The 16,729-nt window shown below is 43.1% G+C and overlaps 1 protein-coding gene and 1 long non-coding RNA gene across 7 annotated transcripts in view; one reads left to right on the forward strand and one right to left on the reverse strand.

Annotated features, from left to right (window-relative positions):
* LOC135312673 (uncharacterized) overlaps positions 1 to 8,215 on the reverse strand; it is a 51,746-nt gene extending 43,531 nt beyond the window's left edge. For all 4 annotated transcript variants that reach the window (XR_010372359.1, XR_010372357.1, XR_010372360.1 and 1 more), the window contains exon 1: positions 8,127 to 8,215. This is a non-coding gene — a long non-coding RNA (uncharacterized LOC135312673). The remainder of the gene's footprint in view (positions 1 to 8,126) is intronic.
* The window catches only part of ASAP2 (ArfGAP with SH3 domain, ankyrin repeat and PH domain 2), a 97,792-nt gene continuing 88,748 nt past the window's right edge, over positions 7,686 to 16,729 (forward strand). For all 3 annotated transcript variants that reach the window (XM_064448007.1, XM_064448008.1, XM_064448009.1), the window contains exon 1: positions 7,686 to 8,187. In XM_064448007.1, coding sequence (XP_064304077.1) covers positions 8,062 to 8,187 — 126 coding nt within the window. In that variant the 5' untranslated portion in view covers positions 7,686 to 8,061. The remainder of the gene's footprint in view (positions 8,188 to 16,729) is intronic.

Genomic DNA, 16,729 nt, shown 5'->3' on the forward strand with positions numbered 1-16,729 from the left:
ATCACACAAATCTGTTTCCAAGAAGGAGCTAGGCAGTCAGGCTGGAACTCCATGAGTCCATGAGGCTTGGGTTGACATGCGACCCTTGAGAAACTGGCCAAGGCAGAGAAGGCAGGCTTGGTATTTGCCTCAAGGTCATGTCTCACACTTTGCAATCTCATGGCATCGTGGTGTAATAAATCAGGTGCCATCACCATTCTGACACTGTGATGCCTGGTAAAGCATCTTCTTATTGGGATGCCTAAGATAAGCACAGAGAGTAGGCCATATTGGCAACAGTGCAACCAGCACTAATCCATAAGGACAACCTAATCCTAATTTTTGTCCACTCCCAGCTTTCACTCTCAGTTCCCCTTTCTCCATCAGTTAACTCTTGGGCTGAATTTTGTAGGCCATTAAGACACCTCATACTAACTTCTTCCATATTTCAGTATGCCATGTACTAGAAGATAACATTAAGAAAAAACAAATATGGATGGAAACTTTTTAAAAGTATGAGTATCCTCAAAAGATAGCCAAACAAATATTTATGGCAATTAGATTCAGAAGTGAGAGTTGGGGCTTTCCACTGACAAAGGTCAGTGGTCAATTTGGCTGTGCGTAACCAGGAGACATTTGTGCTATGTTGCTTTCCCAAGTTACCTTGCCTAGATAAGACAGTATTTCCTCACTGACTATAAAAGGAAGAGCTCTGAGACAGGGTTCTTCTTGCACCGGACTCACACCCTACAAAAGTTTTTGATTACAGCTGTCCTAGCATTTTTCACAAATTTGTGAAACCTATGTAAGATTTCCTCCTAATAGTCTGGGCACATCTTAGCGATCCCCAAGAAAAATATACAGTTTTTCACTATAGATTTTTTTTTCTGTCATTATCCATATCCACTGAGCCTGCTGTTGACAGCAGGCTCAATATGAGTCAGCAGTGTGCCCTGGCAAACTGCATCCTGGGCTGCATCAAACACAGCATAACCAGCCAGTCAAAAGAGGTGATTACCCTGCTGTATTCGGCGTTGGTGCAGCCTCACCTTGAGTACCGTGTGCAGTTCTGGGCTCCATAATTTAAGAAGGATGTGAAAGCCCTTGAATGCATCCAGAGGAGGGCAACAAAGCTGGTGAAAGGGCTGGAAGGCATGTCCTATGAGGAGCAGCTAAGGACCCTGGGTTTGTCTAGTTTGGAGAAAAGGAGCCTGAGGGGCGACCTCATTGGTCTCTAGAGCATCCTGAAGAGGGGAAGTGGAGAAGGAAGTGCTGATCTCTTCTCCCTGATATCCAATGATAGGACACGTGGGAATGGTTCGAAGCTGTGTCAGAGGAGGTTCAGACTAGACATTAGGAAGCATTCCTTTACCAAGGGGGTGGTCAAACACTGGAACAGGCTTCCCAGAGAGGTGTCTGATGCCCCAGGCCTGTCAGTGTTTAAGAGGCATTTGGACAATGTCCTTAATAATGTGCTTTAACTTTTGGTCAGCCCTGAAGTGGTCAGGCAGTTGGACTGGATGACTGTTGCAGGTCCTTTCCAACTGAAACATTCTATTCTGTTCTATTCTATAGTCATGGCATGGTGCTATACAAACTATGTCTTCTTGGTATAACTTCAGGGAAGCACCTTCTCCACAGAATCCTTCCTGCCTGAGAGCCTCCTGAGGCACAGGCTGGCCCAAGTTGTACAGATTCTGTAGGCTCTTTCCCTACTACTCAGCTGCTATGACTTCCCCCAGGAGGATGCAGGCCCTTTGTAGGTCTGAAATGCCAAACTAGCCAAGTACAAGCATCAGGAGCACTTGCAGAGCAGGAGCTTGGTTGGGCAGAATTCAAGACCTCTGAAGGGAGTTCCCTTCTGCACTGCCTAGGACCTGCCATGTCCCCCATCACCAAGCAGTCATCCCACAGAGTAAATTAACATTTCCTACCACTTTCCACGGATTCCAGATAATCAGCTGCAGGCAACCAACTAATGCAGCAAAGGATGGCCCCTGAAACACATCCAAGGCAGTTAGTTCAACACCGCCAGATAGTCTCATTCAAGGCAGGTGATCTGGCATAAGTTTGAATAGGTGAGGACTTTACCATACAAGGATAGAAGACTTCAGGCTAGAAGACTTATTTTTGTTTCTAAATGTATTCTCCACCTTAAAGGTCATCATATTTTATTTAACAGACATTGATAAAATACATGATCACATATGCTTCACTCTTGATTGGAAGCCTGTCTCTGGGAGACTAGAGTTATGCTCTTTTGTGAAATTCTACTTTTTTTTGAGCCACACTTCATTGCAATGGGGGAACTCTGAATTTCTATGCTTATTTTCCATGTTAAAGCCAAGTGAACTTCACTCTTAGTTCCCTTCTTTGACAGTCTTTCTTTCTCTGTCCTACTCAGGCCCTGGCCAGATGAAATTGCATTAAATTTCTTAGGATTTCATAGTATTCTCAGTTGTCTTTTTGAAGAGACACCACTTGCTAGTTTCCAAATTCCAGTAGGGCAATGGAGCACTGTTGTTTTCTGAACCAACTTTCAGGACTCTCTCCTTGACAGCGAATTTATGAGAGAAATAAAGGTGCTTTGTGTTTGACAACAATACAGGCTTTTTTTTTTTTCTCTTTCTAAAAATTCTTGGATCTGAGAACATTCTTCATGTCTCTTCACTTTGTGCCCATGGGAACTAATGTCTTTTCATTCCTAAACACAATTTACTTGTCTTCCATGTAAGTCCTGTCACCCGAAACTTTGCTGATTCTGGCACCGAATTGTAATTCTGTATTTTCTCAGAAAAGAAATCACCTCATCCCAAGTTACACATCAGGGAGCTGATGCAACAGAGCGCCGTGTCCTGAATATGATCTGGTGAGTGCAAAAGCAGCCCACAGACTAATGATCTTAACTATTTTCATTGGTGATCTGGGGCTGTAGGATCAGAGTAAAATCAAAAAGGCACGTCTACAGAACGGCAGTCTACCTCCATTGTGTTATCTTCTTTGGGCACAGCTGAGCTGCTGACAGGAAGGATGTGGTTCAGGGTGACATGAGGCTTGAGAAGTGACCCTCTATGATCTGCTTGTTCATGTGAACATGTGATCGCGGTGGTGTTTATGATTGCCTAGGTTCTAGGAAGAGCACGTTTTCCTCTCCTGATGTTAACCTGAAAGGTTGTGGCGGCTAAGGATAATGACAAAGGGTGAAGTAGCAGGCCATCCAGAGGAAGCACAATCTGTACAGCATGAACATTAGAAGAACCTTTCTGGGACTGTAGCAAGATAACTCTTCAGCACTTGGTGTCCCTGAGGGCTTCCCATCCAATATGCATTCTAGAGATGGCCCAGGGGCCTGCAGCTTGATCTACACAACACAGTCTGGCCTGTGGCACCATGAGAGGGGCAGCACTTGAGGACATCTCGAAAGAGCCATGCAGACATATTCAGTCTGACCCACTGAAGTGAACACTGGATTCCAAAAACCTGAAACACTCTATATAACACACAAGAGTACACATATTCATCCCGGGCATGCCTTACAAACACTGTGACCATAAGATATTACTACCAAATTCAAATTTAAAAAATGGTGTAGCTCTGCCAAAACTCAGCTGCTGCATGCTGTAATTGGTATAATTAAAACATGAGTTAGACCTCCAAAATCATAGGAGGTACTTAAAAATAACCTAATATCTGTTCTTTTGGGGGGTTGTACCTTTAGAAATCATGAGAAGCCTTTCGCCAGAACTGTGGGAACTAGTTTTTTTACATCTACCTGCCTGAAAATTGTCATCCAGTAATTAGGAGCTGACAGACTACATTTATTTGCAAGCTTATTTTTTAAGTTCAAAGATAAGCAATGAGGGTAATGAGATTTGCTATGAACCACCTTCTTGTTGTGTTCACTTTTAATAGAATTAACAGATACACTTCAGAATCCTTGTAAATACTGAGTACATACAAAGAAGGCCAAGAAAAAATATTTCCTCAAAGTACCTGAAACTATCAAAGAAAGAAATTCTGTGAAAAAACACTGATAACAAAGAAAGTGAGACAGAGCGAATCCTATGAAACGATCTGTTATTGAGCTAGTTAGTGAAGGGCAATGATGACACAACTGCTGTAGGAAAAAAAATATCCCTTACATGTTTTGAGTCCTATCCCAGGCTGCTGCTTGAGAGATCGACTATGCTAACCAGCTCATCATGTTCTCTCCCTGCTATTCTCACAACTCCTTTAGCATGTCCTCTCATTAAACTGACATTAACTTTTGCTTCTCTTTGATCCATGATGTTAACCCCAACTCTGAGCTGTTAAATTTCAAGGACACAAGGTCCTGGGCACTTTCTCTCACTCTGACCCTCATTCTTGTAATAATTCCCCCTTAAACATCTCAAGCTATCTCATAATACTTGAAAACTCTTCTTAAAATGTCTTAAGAAACATCTGGGCAACAGTGTGTGAAGATCACAGACTGTCATACGGATCAATAATGGTCCAGATTTCCTTGTATTTACTCAATTGCCTTTCCATTAGCTAATTTTAGACATTCAGATCTCCAGAGTCTACCTTATTGTTCTGTGTCTGTATAGCACCTGGTCCTTACTTACTGGCAGTGATGTAAATAAATATTTTGACATAAAGATAAGATTTCTAACGGCTCAAAAACCCAAAAGAGAAGAATATTAGTTATTTTTAAATCTATCTTATGATTTTGAAGGTCTGACGTGTCTTCACAACACTGACTGATGAAACCATTAATGCTGGTTTAAAGTCAGTGTAGGAAGAAATGTTTGTACAAATCAAGTATTCTTATTTTCATATCTTCTGCAAGGGAAAGAGACCTAAATCCTGATATTTCACACCATTTTATGAAGTTGTAGTCTATGCATATACACAATACTAGAAGCTTTTCAGCAGAGCAATGTGCAGAGCTTGGACCTTTGGAAAGTGTTTCTGTATTTATTTCTCTTTAGTAGAAGACCTCTAACTGCATGACGGGGTCAAAGACGACAGTGACGTTTCATCAGGAAGGAAGGACGGAAGGAAGGACGGAAGGAAGGAAGGAAGGAGTATCCAAAGCCAGAGGAGAAGTACAACCTTGAGCAAGCAAGTAGGAAAAACCTAGTGACAAAATAGTAGTACCAGATCCCGCATAAGTAAGCCTCGTTCACTGTTGTCTCATTATCGAGCCATTCCACTGCAACAGTTATTCACGGATTCAAAGAATGGGGCTGGGTGCTGAAAGACTCGCTCATAAATACCCAGAGGCCAGAGCGGAGAGGCAGATGAGCCAGTATAATACTGGGACCACAAAGTCTAATGATACAAATGTAACAGCGAGGGAGTAGAGGACCAGGAAAATAATTTATTGAGGTGTTAGAACTATAAAAGTGATGGAAGGGCTGAGAAAATACCCTTTCAGTGAGAGACACAGGACTTGCACACACGAATAAAAGTGTTACTGCAGAGTAACGAGTTGCCACATGTCAGTTGACCCACAGTCACCATCTGTGTACTCAGTCTTGGTTTGTGGCCAATGCAAAGCAATTCAAATTAGCTTTGCCCTCTTTAAAAGAGGAGAGTTGATCAGCTTGGTTTATCAAGAAACAAAACTGAGAAATGATTTCATTATAGTGTACAAGAATGCTCATAGGGAGGAAAGTCTGAGTACCGAATAGCTCCTCCTTAACCTACTAAAAATATTGTAATAAGAAGCAATAGCTTGAAGACACAGTAATTGTGACTAGCTGTTGCCATAAAACACATAAAACACTAACAGAAGCAGTGGATTCTCCAAACTGTTGAGCCTTTATATCAAGACCAGATCTCTTCTAGAAAGTTCACCCAAGCTCAAGTCTTTAGCTTCAGAAAAAGGAGAGCTGAGTGAAGCTCAGTCAAGCAAAAAGGCCTAGCAGTTTCATTGGGCCAGCAAATTTTTTAATCGATTAACTTAAAAGATCTGCAGAAATCACTGCAATCTTCTAACCTAACTTGATGTGTAAATATAGTCTATTGAATGTAAAGATTCATTCCAGGATGATACTTAGTTTTATATACTCCAGTATGAAACTGAAGATACAACCACTAAATACTACATTGATATGCTGCAGATTCAGACTACTCCTGGATAGAAGAGCAGTTGCAAAGAGTAAAAGTCTAGTATTATTTGCCTTTCATATCCCAGGTTTTCCATCACATTCAAAATTTCTAAATATGTATGCCACATTGGAAGATATGATAGATAGTTTAAGAATGCTTGTTTGGGTAAGAGTGTGATAAGTATTGCTCTAAGGGTATCACCATCAGCTGATATAAAAATGAAGATGTAACATCACACAGGTTTTTAGCAAGAATGAATATTTATACTCAGTCTGGTCACAAATATACTCATTTATTATGTGACATACAAATACAGACAAGAAGCTTAATGCACTAGCACCGAAACAATTTATACCTGTACATGCCTGATTAACTGAAACATGCACAAGTCTTAAGGAAGAGAGGGGTTTATAACACAAAATTATATGGAGACATAAGTTAAAAGCAAAATAATGGTGGTGATTTTTATAAGAGAAAATACAGAGCAGTTAGAATGGAAAAACTAGTAAGAATAAGGAAAGGATATGCAGATAACCACTGCCCATTCATCTGCTTTGCTATAATGAGTAAAATATGGTTGACAAGCTTAATCGCTTATGTTAAAGGGGAACTTTGTGTAACAGTAACAAGGATTGTAAAGGGCAGTAACAACTGAGTAGGCCTGCAGTTATTTATTTGGACATTTTACAAATGGCAGCAAAAGAGTACCTGCTTACTCATCAGAATTCCCTGGAGAGTTTTAAATCACAGTAATAAAGCATCACTAATAGAAAGTCAGTAACTGCATCACCAGAAGGGAGTGAAAGAGCCACAAGAGAGTGTCTGGGCCAAAAATACAGCCTTCCAAAGCTTTCTGCACTAACGGGCTGGAAGTCCTAAGAGCTTTGAAGCCAAGAGAAACCACTGCCGTTGATCACACCCCCCATTCCCAAAGCAAGCAAGCACCATGCCTGCTCAGTGACACCATGCCAATCTCCCCTCTGCTGCGTCAGTCACGAATGCCACTGCTGGGGCCGAGTTTTGGACTTTTTGCCTCAATTAATCCTTGTGGCTTTATATTAAAGAACAAAGAGTCTCCTCCTCTGATAACCACGCTTCCTCTTCAAGCACAGAAGCTTTCTAAAAATTTAGATATAAACGTTACTCAGCCTGAAAGTAATTTTGCACGGACCTCTTGGGAATGACAGCGTTTCTCAACTTTAGCTCCCTGGAAACTAGGCAGCAAACTCGTAAAAAAAAGATTAAACTGTCAAAATATAGATTATGAACTGTGAGGGAAGAGATTGTCCCTGCCACCTCCGGGCGGCGACGGAGGGGAGAGCCCAGAGACCTGTCCTGTGGGCATCAGGTAGGCATCGCACCTCACCTTCCCCTGCCCTTGGTTCTTGTTGTTGTCAGACTCGGTCTTTAATTACACGGCTGGATTTGTCCTGCCTGTCCCTGGGACTTCCCAGCCGGTGCCTGCTGTTAGACCCGCGCCGCCCCCCTCACGCCTGCCCGCTCCTCTCCCCGCGGCGCGGTTCGGGAGGGAGGAGGGAGGGGGCCGCCATCTTCGCTGGGCGGGCGCCGGGGGGCGAGCGCCTGGCTGCAGGTCTCCGGGCGTGCGGAGGCTGAAGAGGGGATCATGCGGCCGCGCCTCGGCCCGCCTCCGCCTTGTGTGTGTGCGTGAGGGAGAAAGCGAGAGGGAGGGCGGGGTGTGAAAGCAGCTCCCGCCGCCGCCTCCCCGCCGCTCGCCGCTGGGCGTGTGCCCGGCCCCCGGTGCTGCGTGACCGCGCGGGGAGAAGGAGGAGGAGGAGTGTGGGTGCGGGGAATTTCCTTGTGTGGCGACGGAGGAACAACACCCCTCCAGACGGCGGGACTGCGAGGAGGGCGCTGCCGCCGCCGGTTGCCGAGCGATGTGAGGGGGGAGCCCCCCCTGGGCCCTCCCTCCCGGAGCCGCCTGCTTTTCCCCCCTCCCCTCGCCCCACTCATCCCCGCCCCGCCATGCCGGACCAGATCTCCGTGTCGGAATTCGTGTCCGAGACCAATGAGGATTACAAGTCACCTACCGCCTCCAACTTCACCACCCGGATGGCCCAGTGCAGGAACACGGTGGCGGCCATCGAGGAGGTGAGCCCCGGGAGGGGAGGCGCGGCGGGGCGGGGAGCGGGCTGCGCAGCCCCCTCCGGCCTGGCCGCCTGCCGCCGCGGCGGCAGCAGAGAAAAGGCGCTACCGGCGCTGGCTCCTGCCGCTCCCTCTCCCCACCCAGCCCCGAGGAGCGCCCTCGGCTGCCGCCGAGAGGAAACGGGGCTTGCCCGGCTGGAGAGGGGAAAGAAAAGGAGAGGGGGGAAGGGCCGGGGCGCCGCTGCCCCCGGGGCCCGCGCCCCGCTGCCCCCCCGCTCCGAGCTCGGCGCACGGCGGGGCAGGGGCGCCGGCCGCCCCTCACCCCGCTTCTCGGAGCCGGGGCTCGGGGGAGCCCGAGCCCTGCTTTCTCTTCCTGGCGCCCGAGGAGCCCCGAGCCGGTCGGCTTCCCCAGCCCTCTCTCCTACCTGGGGTGCGTGGGGGGGACGGAGGTCGACGACCTGAACTCTCTAGCCTCCCCCCTCTGCCCCTTCCTTTACAGCGACACCTGAACCGCCTCGGCCCGCCGCCCCTCCCTGCCAGCTGCCCGTGGGGCTAGCTTGGGCCCTGGCAGTGCGGGAGGTTGGACTGTCCTTTCCTCCTGGCACAGGTGGGATTTAATCTTCTTTCCAGTCCCCGCACACAGCCATTTAAACACGCTCCCCCCTCGGGCATGTGCTCCAAGGTAGCCTTCCGTGCGGAGCCGCTTGTCCAGGGCTGTGAGGCGATGCCTGCCTTCCCGGGGCGGCGCCGGCTCAGCCCCCTTCGCTGCCCGGCTGGCTGAGCCCCCTCTGTTTTGTCGCCTCTTGGGCAGCCTGGGCTGCGAGCACTTGGCGTGAGCCGCTTTTGTCTCGCGAAGAGAGGTGGTTGGTTTTCGTTCTTTAAAGATAACCGAAACGTGCCGTTGAACCTGGTGGTAAGAGCCCTCCCTTGCACGGAGGATAGCTGCCAGCGCTGGGGAGAAAGACTCTTTCTCCCTTCTGTTTCAAATCAGAGGGAAATCTGGGACAGGTCTGAACACAGTGAGAGCGCATTCCACATCCCAGTCATATATGCGCAGTGAAATGAGAAGCGTCTGTGTACCTTGATTCCTCTAAGCAGCTTCTCTGAAGTAACTTGGGGGGGGAATCTTCCTTGTCATGCAGATTAATTTGCACCGTCTACCTGTTACATCAGTTCTTACAGTGTGTGCTTAGTTGATTTGTTTTGCAGTAAGCATATATTTTAAAAAGAGCCTCTTCAGCAAAAAGAATCTTGTCAGTCAGTAGTCGATGTCCCTTCTTACAAAAGAACTGCCACTAGCAATGGATTATTAACCTGTCTTAAGCGAACAAAACCCAGGTTAGGTGTTTAGACACCCTTTTCAAGATTTTCCTGTTTTGCCAGTTCCCAAAACCACTAAAGCAAGGAGTTGAATTCAAAATAATGTGCACAGGAGGAATTACTGTTTTGTTCCTGAGGTAATTTTCTTCCCTGCAAGCTTGCACTTAAATGTCTGGATTTAATTATACCTTATTAACCTGATAGTCTTAAGATCAACAATTCTGTATCAAAGGCAACTTTTTCATAAAGAATATTTGTAATAGTGAATTATTTTAGTTGTAAGGTAGAGCTGCCTAATGATTGATTGACATGAAGTAGAAGTTAGTGTAAGTATTTGGGTCAAAAGCAGCTTTACTAGGTTTAGAGATTTTTATTACAGGTGTCACAAAAATTGATCTTTCTCTAAGCCTCAATTTCTAAAGCTGTATGGTTGCAAAAGTGTCATTTCTCGGAAAAAAACATGCAAAAAAGTTTTTGTCATTTTCATGTCTGATGATACAGAATTTATATATGATGGCATGAAAGTTATAACATATATCTTAATGTCTTTTAGAGATTCAATTCAAGTTGCATCTTCAAAACTTTTTTACGTTAGGAGAATGATATGCATTTTAAAAATTGAAAGTGGTGGACTCCATTCTTATTTAATTGGTCTGCTTGGCGCTTTTATTTTTGTGTCAGACCTCTGATACACCACTGTTTGATTTTTTTAGAGAAACTCAATCAGTATGTTTAATCTTTGTTTCTCTGCATATTTTGGATATTAGACACTGTCTGCTAGCTTAGGTACAAAAATTATCTTTTATGATGATTAAGAACATGCCTAGTGTCTTACAGATTTAAGTAAAGTTTGCAAGGCACGAGATGAGAGATTGCACTGGCTATAGCTGTTCTTAATAGTAGTGATCTATCTAGCACTTTTTGCAAGATATCAGCAAGTGCTGCCTGTTTGTGCTCTTGTCCTAAAGCACGTGTTGATTTGACTACTGAATTTTTATCTTTGTGATTTATCAAGAGCAACAAACAAATTTTCATGGTTTCAAAACTGTTAAATCTTTTTTTAGATTTAGACTACTTTGATTTGGAAATACTCAGGTCCTTCAGCATGACGTGCCTGGTTTTTCAGGTTAAATGTGATCCTTTGATAAAAACCTATCTATAAATTGTGTAATAGAGAAGTCAGTGCTTAGCACCTTTTTTCTAAAAAGCCAGACAAGAATTAGTTCATCAGCTTGTTATGAACTGAGACTTAGTAAAGTCTAAAAATGTACAGGTAATACAGAGAACCTGTTTGCGTTTCCAGTGTCACAAGTACCACGAAGCATCAGTTTCCAGTGTGCGCTGCTCTGTTGAAGCAGACAGTACGGTTCTGAATGCTAGGAAGTCTGGCTGTGTATGATTTAGGGAATGTGTTACTTAAAACAGGTAATAGGTCAGTTGAAACTAGGCTGACTGCTGGCTTTGTGGATGCTTTAATTTTGACAAGTGACTGTAAGAGTTAGTTCATTAACTGAAGACAGTTAAGTTTTCATTTTCCTGGGTATTTTATGCATGTATTAAATCAATAAATTAACTGGTTAATACTGATACTTTGGGGATGTCTCTTGAGAGCTTTTCCCAGCAAATCTGCGTCTGTAATGGCCTATGCAACTGCCTGCTTGAAGCCAGCTTGAGTCTCCCAAGCCTGGGGCTCCCTTGGAAGCAGAGGCAGAGGCAGTGCAAAACACAAAAGGTGGCAGCTAGCGTGAGTTGTTAGCCTGAGCTCATATCTGTGCAAACACAGATATCTGTTTCCAGATCCCAATGGGAAGTCTTTTGCACTTATTAACACTGCTGGCCTCTGGTTTTGTAATTCTGTCTTAGTTAATTAGCAGGTATCTAATAGTGCCTTAAAAGTTCTGTTAGTGAGGCCTTGCTTTCAGAGACAGAGTGGAAAAGGCTTGTTGAGTGAGGAAATCAGTAAGATGTTTGGTAATTGTATGTGTATAATTTACCAATTATGTCTCTGTGGGCAATGGTATTGCCTTAAATCAGTATTTTCTGAACTTTGATTAACTGACCTGTCAGTTGCAGAATATTATTGATTTTTAGTATCTGTTGAAAATACTTTGTTTTACTGATTACAGACCCCTGATCATGGCCTTTGAGATCACCAGAAGCGCCCGCGTTGCAGTTTGGGAGCTGGTGCCTATTCAAACACTTAAGGAAAGAGAATCTGATCCTTTGCTCTCTGTAGTGGAAAAGGGATTAGGAAAGGTATGCTTGTGGAACGCAACATGATTTCAAAGGAAAAGGAATCTCATAATTCCTGTCTTGTTCTCAGATTAGGATGTTGCTTAGCAAAATGTTGGGAATCTTTAGCTTCTGCTAAAACAAAATTCCAAGTGAGCAGTATACGGCACAGGCCATTGCAAGTTACTGTTTAATCTTTGCATGTATGATAGTGACTAAGATTAAACAAGTTTTAATTGATAGAGTGCAGAATGTAGTCACGTGGTTGGGGAGGGGTTGCCTGAAATCAGTAGTCTAGTCTGACAAATGCAGTCTTTTTAGTTGACTGTTCCTATTAAAGATCCGAGGATCTAAAAATGTGTGCTGAACGTACTTAAGCTATGAAGGCTTAAAAATCTGACTTTAGTACTGCTATCAGAACCTATGCTTCTCTCTTTCATGTGCTGTAAGTTAAATAAAATGGTCCCTAAACTGTAATGGAGCCTGCAAAGTGGTCCTAATAGCTGTGATCATTAAATATTTTTAGAAATTAGTTTATAGAGTGATTTAATGACTAGAATGCAAGTGTGCCACTTTTTTTTTTTTTGAAGCATGGGTTAAGTTCTACAATAGAGACTGGAACTGACACCCATAAAAATCCTACCTATTTATTTCTGTTCTACCTGCTTATTGTGGTCCAGTGCTTGTGGACCAAGAAAGAAGGGCGGGGGGCTGTTGTGCAAGGTACTGTGTAAACAGAGCAGCAGACAGGTCATGTGCTGAAGGGCTTAAGGTACAAAGTTTTCCCTGCCTACTTAAACTTGACTGCATGCCTGGATTTCCCAATGAAGAGAGGAGAATGGGAACACTGAGAGAAGTTTAATAGGTTACTGGAACACCCTCCCCAGTGCTGTAGCACTTGCTGCTGGGATGAATGTGTTGTAAGTAGTACATGTATGTGTGGTGAAAGATGTCAAACATACAACCAAAAGAAACAACATAGTGGTACCAGACGAGGTCTTAGTTGTCTGGATAGAAATAGATTTTAATTGTTTGGGGTCTATTTAAAAGCCACTCTCCAGGGATTTCTGTAAAATTTGTGAAATTAATGTTAAATCTATAACTTGTAATTTTAGGTTGCCTTTGTTCTATAGGTTCTATTCCATGACTATTGCACCTCAATGATTCTGTTATTTGACTGTTTAAAAGATTAATTATTTTTTTTTTGGTAATTTCCACTCCTAGGAATGCAGCATGTAATTTCAATATCAAATCCTTTTCTTCCTCACTGTCACTTATAACACAAGTTTTTGTGTCAGAAATGGTAACAACTTCTTGCCACCTAAGGCAACCCTACAGTTTTCAGCTGGCTTGGAGAGGTGTAAGGGATTGACACTTATTGAATTTCATTCCTTCTTGTATATTAAAATTCTGTAATTCTCTCTGATTCATTTTGGTTCTGCAAAGCTAACGAGGGTGAGGGCTAATAACAGCTTGTTAGGGTGGATGTATGTGAGACTGAATACATGCATACACATGTATGATTTTAAAATTTATACTTTCCCCATCATGTATTTTTTGCTTGTTAGGTCTTTAGGACTGGAGTTCTGTCTTTCTATATGACATGATTGTGACTTGCTTTTGAAAGGTATGTGAAGAAGGTGTTTTTGTACACTTTGAGAAGCAGTAGGAAATGTCATATGTTATAATGCATTTTGGGAAATTTACTACTATTTTATATATTTCCGCTTAATAAAATACATCTTTGTGCCCACTGTAATGTGTTCTTTGGTACAACGTACTTGCACACTTTTCTTACCTCATTACTAAATACAGTTCCATAAATACATGTTGTTTAAAACTTTTTTTTTGTGTTCCACTTCTGCTTCCTTTCTGGAATCGTGATTCTCTGTCATAAGCATCCAAAGAGATTTCTGGAAAAGTCATTATGACACAAATGGCACAATTATTTCAAAAGTTGTGTGGGAATTTTTTTCTTTTTGAGAGGAATATAGAGGATGGAAGTTGCAGAAATACAGGAGCTAAACTTTAGGTCTTTAGCTGGAGCTTTATGCAGATTTTAAAATACAGAATTTAAACCTTAAGGCTTTGAAGTACAGACAACCTGCAGTCAGTTAAAACCATTTCAAGCCATATAAGTAGATTGCTGTGCACCTTAACTTGGTGCATCCGATGATGCAGCTGCTTCCTATTACCAAATGCCCCATTCCCCACGGGGGTATCAATGGAAAATATGTACATCTCTGAAGTATTTTACTAACTGTGGCTTTAGTATTTTAATTTTTCCCTAGTGCTGCTGCATTTCTCAGAACTATCTTATCTCGATTTAGTGTACTTCCTGCTGATAGAGAGTAGATGTGCAAGGTGGCTAATTCCACTTAGGAGTAATCCACATTCACTTCCTCTTCTCATCTTCATGTTGTTCTCTGGGTACCATAATATACAGCAGTTCTAGGTAAAGGTGAGGCCTTTGTTCTGAAGGCATTGCAAAGTCACAAGGCAAGAGCCTAATCCCTGCTCCAAAGTGCTGACAGTCTTTGTGTGAAGTGGACATGGCTGATGAATACCGGTTGAGGAATTCAAGAAAGCTTGGTGCACCTTACTAGGGTACCGTGTTTGTAGCTGAACTACTGTCAAGTGGTTTCTTTTTATTCAAATGCATTAGAGTAGTGGTTCTTAAACATTTTAGTTCATCTCTTAGATATTTTATTTTTTGTTATAATTTGCACATTCCATATATGTATGTGTATATATTACATACAACCATTCCCTATCTAAACTCCTGCACCCCAGTGCCTGAGTTTCACTATAAACAACCCACATGATCTATCTGCCCCATTTCCCCAGAAACAACCTTCGCACCTGAAGCTCCAGAAAAGTTGGGCGTAGCCTTATTTAAGTTAGCTTTTCCCTCTGTTCTCTTGGGTATCAAGCTTCTCTGTACTTTCTTGATGTTTACAGTCTCCTTATCTCTCTCAATTTCTTGAAACTCCTTTGCTACAGGGGTTATTGATGCTTTGCCCTGCCTCCGCGGAGCCCCCTAGCCTTGGCCCCTCTGCAGCAGCCTTGGCCCAGCCCTGTCCATGGTACTAGAACCATGGCTGGGGCTCATGTGGGCTTCACACCAAGCTGGGGTGTCACTCATGAATAGGCTAGCGGCAAGAGTCTTTGCTTGCCCTCAGTCCTCACTGGCTCTAAATAAATGTTATATTGTTCATGAAGTTGCTAGAGAGGGAAGAAGAGATGTTCTCTGGGTGAAATCTTTCTGCAGCTTCTCCAACTGCAGGAATATCTTCCATCCTCACTCCCCTTCCCATTCTGTGTTTATTGATCTGTATAGCTCAGAAGAGTGTGTGGATAGTATAAAATGTAAGCAGTGGTAAGCCAAGTACCAACTAAGTATTGGTAGGAAAACATGAAGGTGTGATTCTAAAAAAACCAAATGGGTGTTCATGGTTGGAGTTAGTCTGATTGGAGGGAGGGGGAGTGTTGAGTGAACAAGAGACGATTGGTGCTGCCTACAACTAAGTATTACAATCAAGGACCACTGTCATATATTTGATGCAAAGGAGAGTGCTGTTACAAGTATGGAGAGGGATTCATTGCATAGAAGACAAACTGAAAGGTTTAGTATTGTGGGTGGATGTGACGGAGGAAGATCGTATTTGTCAAGGCCAGAATGTTGAAATAAACAAAATCAAAGTTATGAGATAATGGATAAAAACCTTAGCTTAGAGTGAAAGGCTGTATTTTAGAGATATTCTGCAGGAGGGATCTGCATGGTTGATGATAGACAGGTTTCAGTTTAAGAGAACCTGTTGGCTATGGTCTGGTAAAGCAGGCTGTCCGCTAACGCGGCAAGCATGGAGGAAGAGTGCAAGAGAAATAAATAAGAGCTGTGTTTCAGCCACATTATGGTCAGGCATCTGTGACGACAAGCCAAGATGCTGACTTTTACAGAGGAAACAGGTAGAAGCAGGAGAAGCTAATATGAGAATCACTGATTTAAAGGCAGGAATCAAGGACATGTTGTGGATGAGTCTGGAAACAAGTGAAGTGTTTGAATGGTTGGGGCTTATTTCATTATGCACTAAAAGCAAAATGAAATTAAAAACAAAAACAAGGCAAAACAAGCAAAAAATTATATTTGGGGAGAAAGTCATTAAACTGAGAGGTGGTGAGGTCAGCACGTCTGAAGAGTTTATGTGCTAAAGCATGAAGCATCCCAAGACAGGTCAAAATTATGGGAAAAACTACAGACTTGAAACACCCCAAGAAGAGTGTCACAAATGGGCAGAGCCTATCAGAAATGGGGAGAAAAAATCAGGTAGTCAGAGGAATGTTTTGCATTAAAGAGTATGTGTAAAGATAAATGCCAAATTTGCAAAAGTCAAGTTTCTTTAGGGGTGTCAGCAGGCAGTAAAGAAAACAAAACCACTCTTTAAGCACATAGAGTTGTGAGGAGAAAAAGAAAGAATAATACACAGTTAGAATGCAGTAGTATTAAAGGCAATGTAGATATTGCCAAATCTTAATGAGTGCTCTGCTGTGGTTTTTGAGCTCAAAGTGTGTGAAAAGGTGGCATAGATAGCAGGAATAGAGGTGCCAGTAACCAAAGCAATAAACAAAACTGTGAGCTTAAACCACTCAGTTTGTTGGGGCTGGTTAACTTATTTTCTAGGATTCTGAAAGAACTAGGATTGTAACTAGCAAATACTCCCTACAGATCCTCTGAAGACTGGGGCGATATCTGATTTAAGCATAGAGAGTTAAAAAAGCAGGGATGGAGAGGAATATTTACAGCTAGTAAAACATTGCAATTGATGCAGAATTGCAGACTGTGACTGTTAAATTGAGGAGGAGAGGTGTTCTTACTCAAAGATTGCAAGTATCCCTGGATGAGTGGCAGGCTAGCAAAGTAACCAGTTCCCCTTCCTGCTTCCAGAAATGCTTGAAAAATACTGTAAACAAGTATTTACAGGAACTGCCACTGCTA

This window comes from Phalacrocorax carbo, chromosome 3 (genome assembly GCF_963921805.1).
Source record: "Phalacrocorax carbo chromosome 3, bPhaCar2.1, whole genome shotgun sequence".
In the NCBI taxonomy this organism is placed as follows: domain Eukaryota; kingdom Metazoa; phylum Chordata; class Aves; order Suliformes; family Phalacrocoracidae; genus Phalacrocorax; species Phalacrocorax carbo.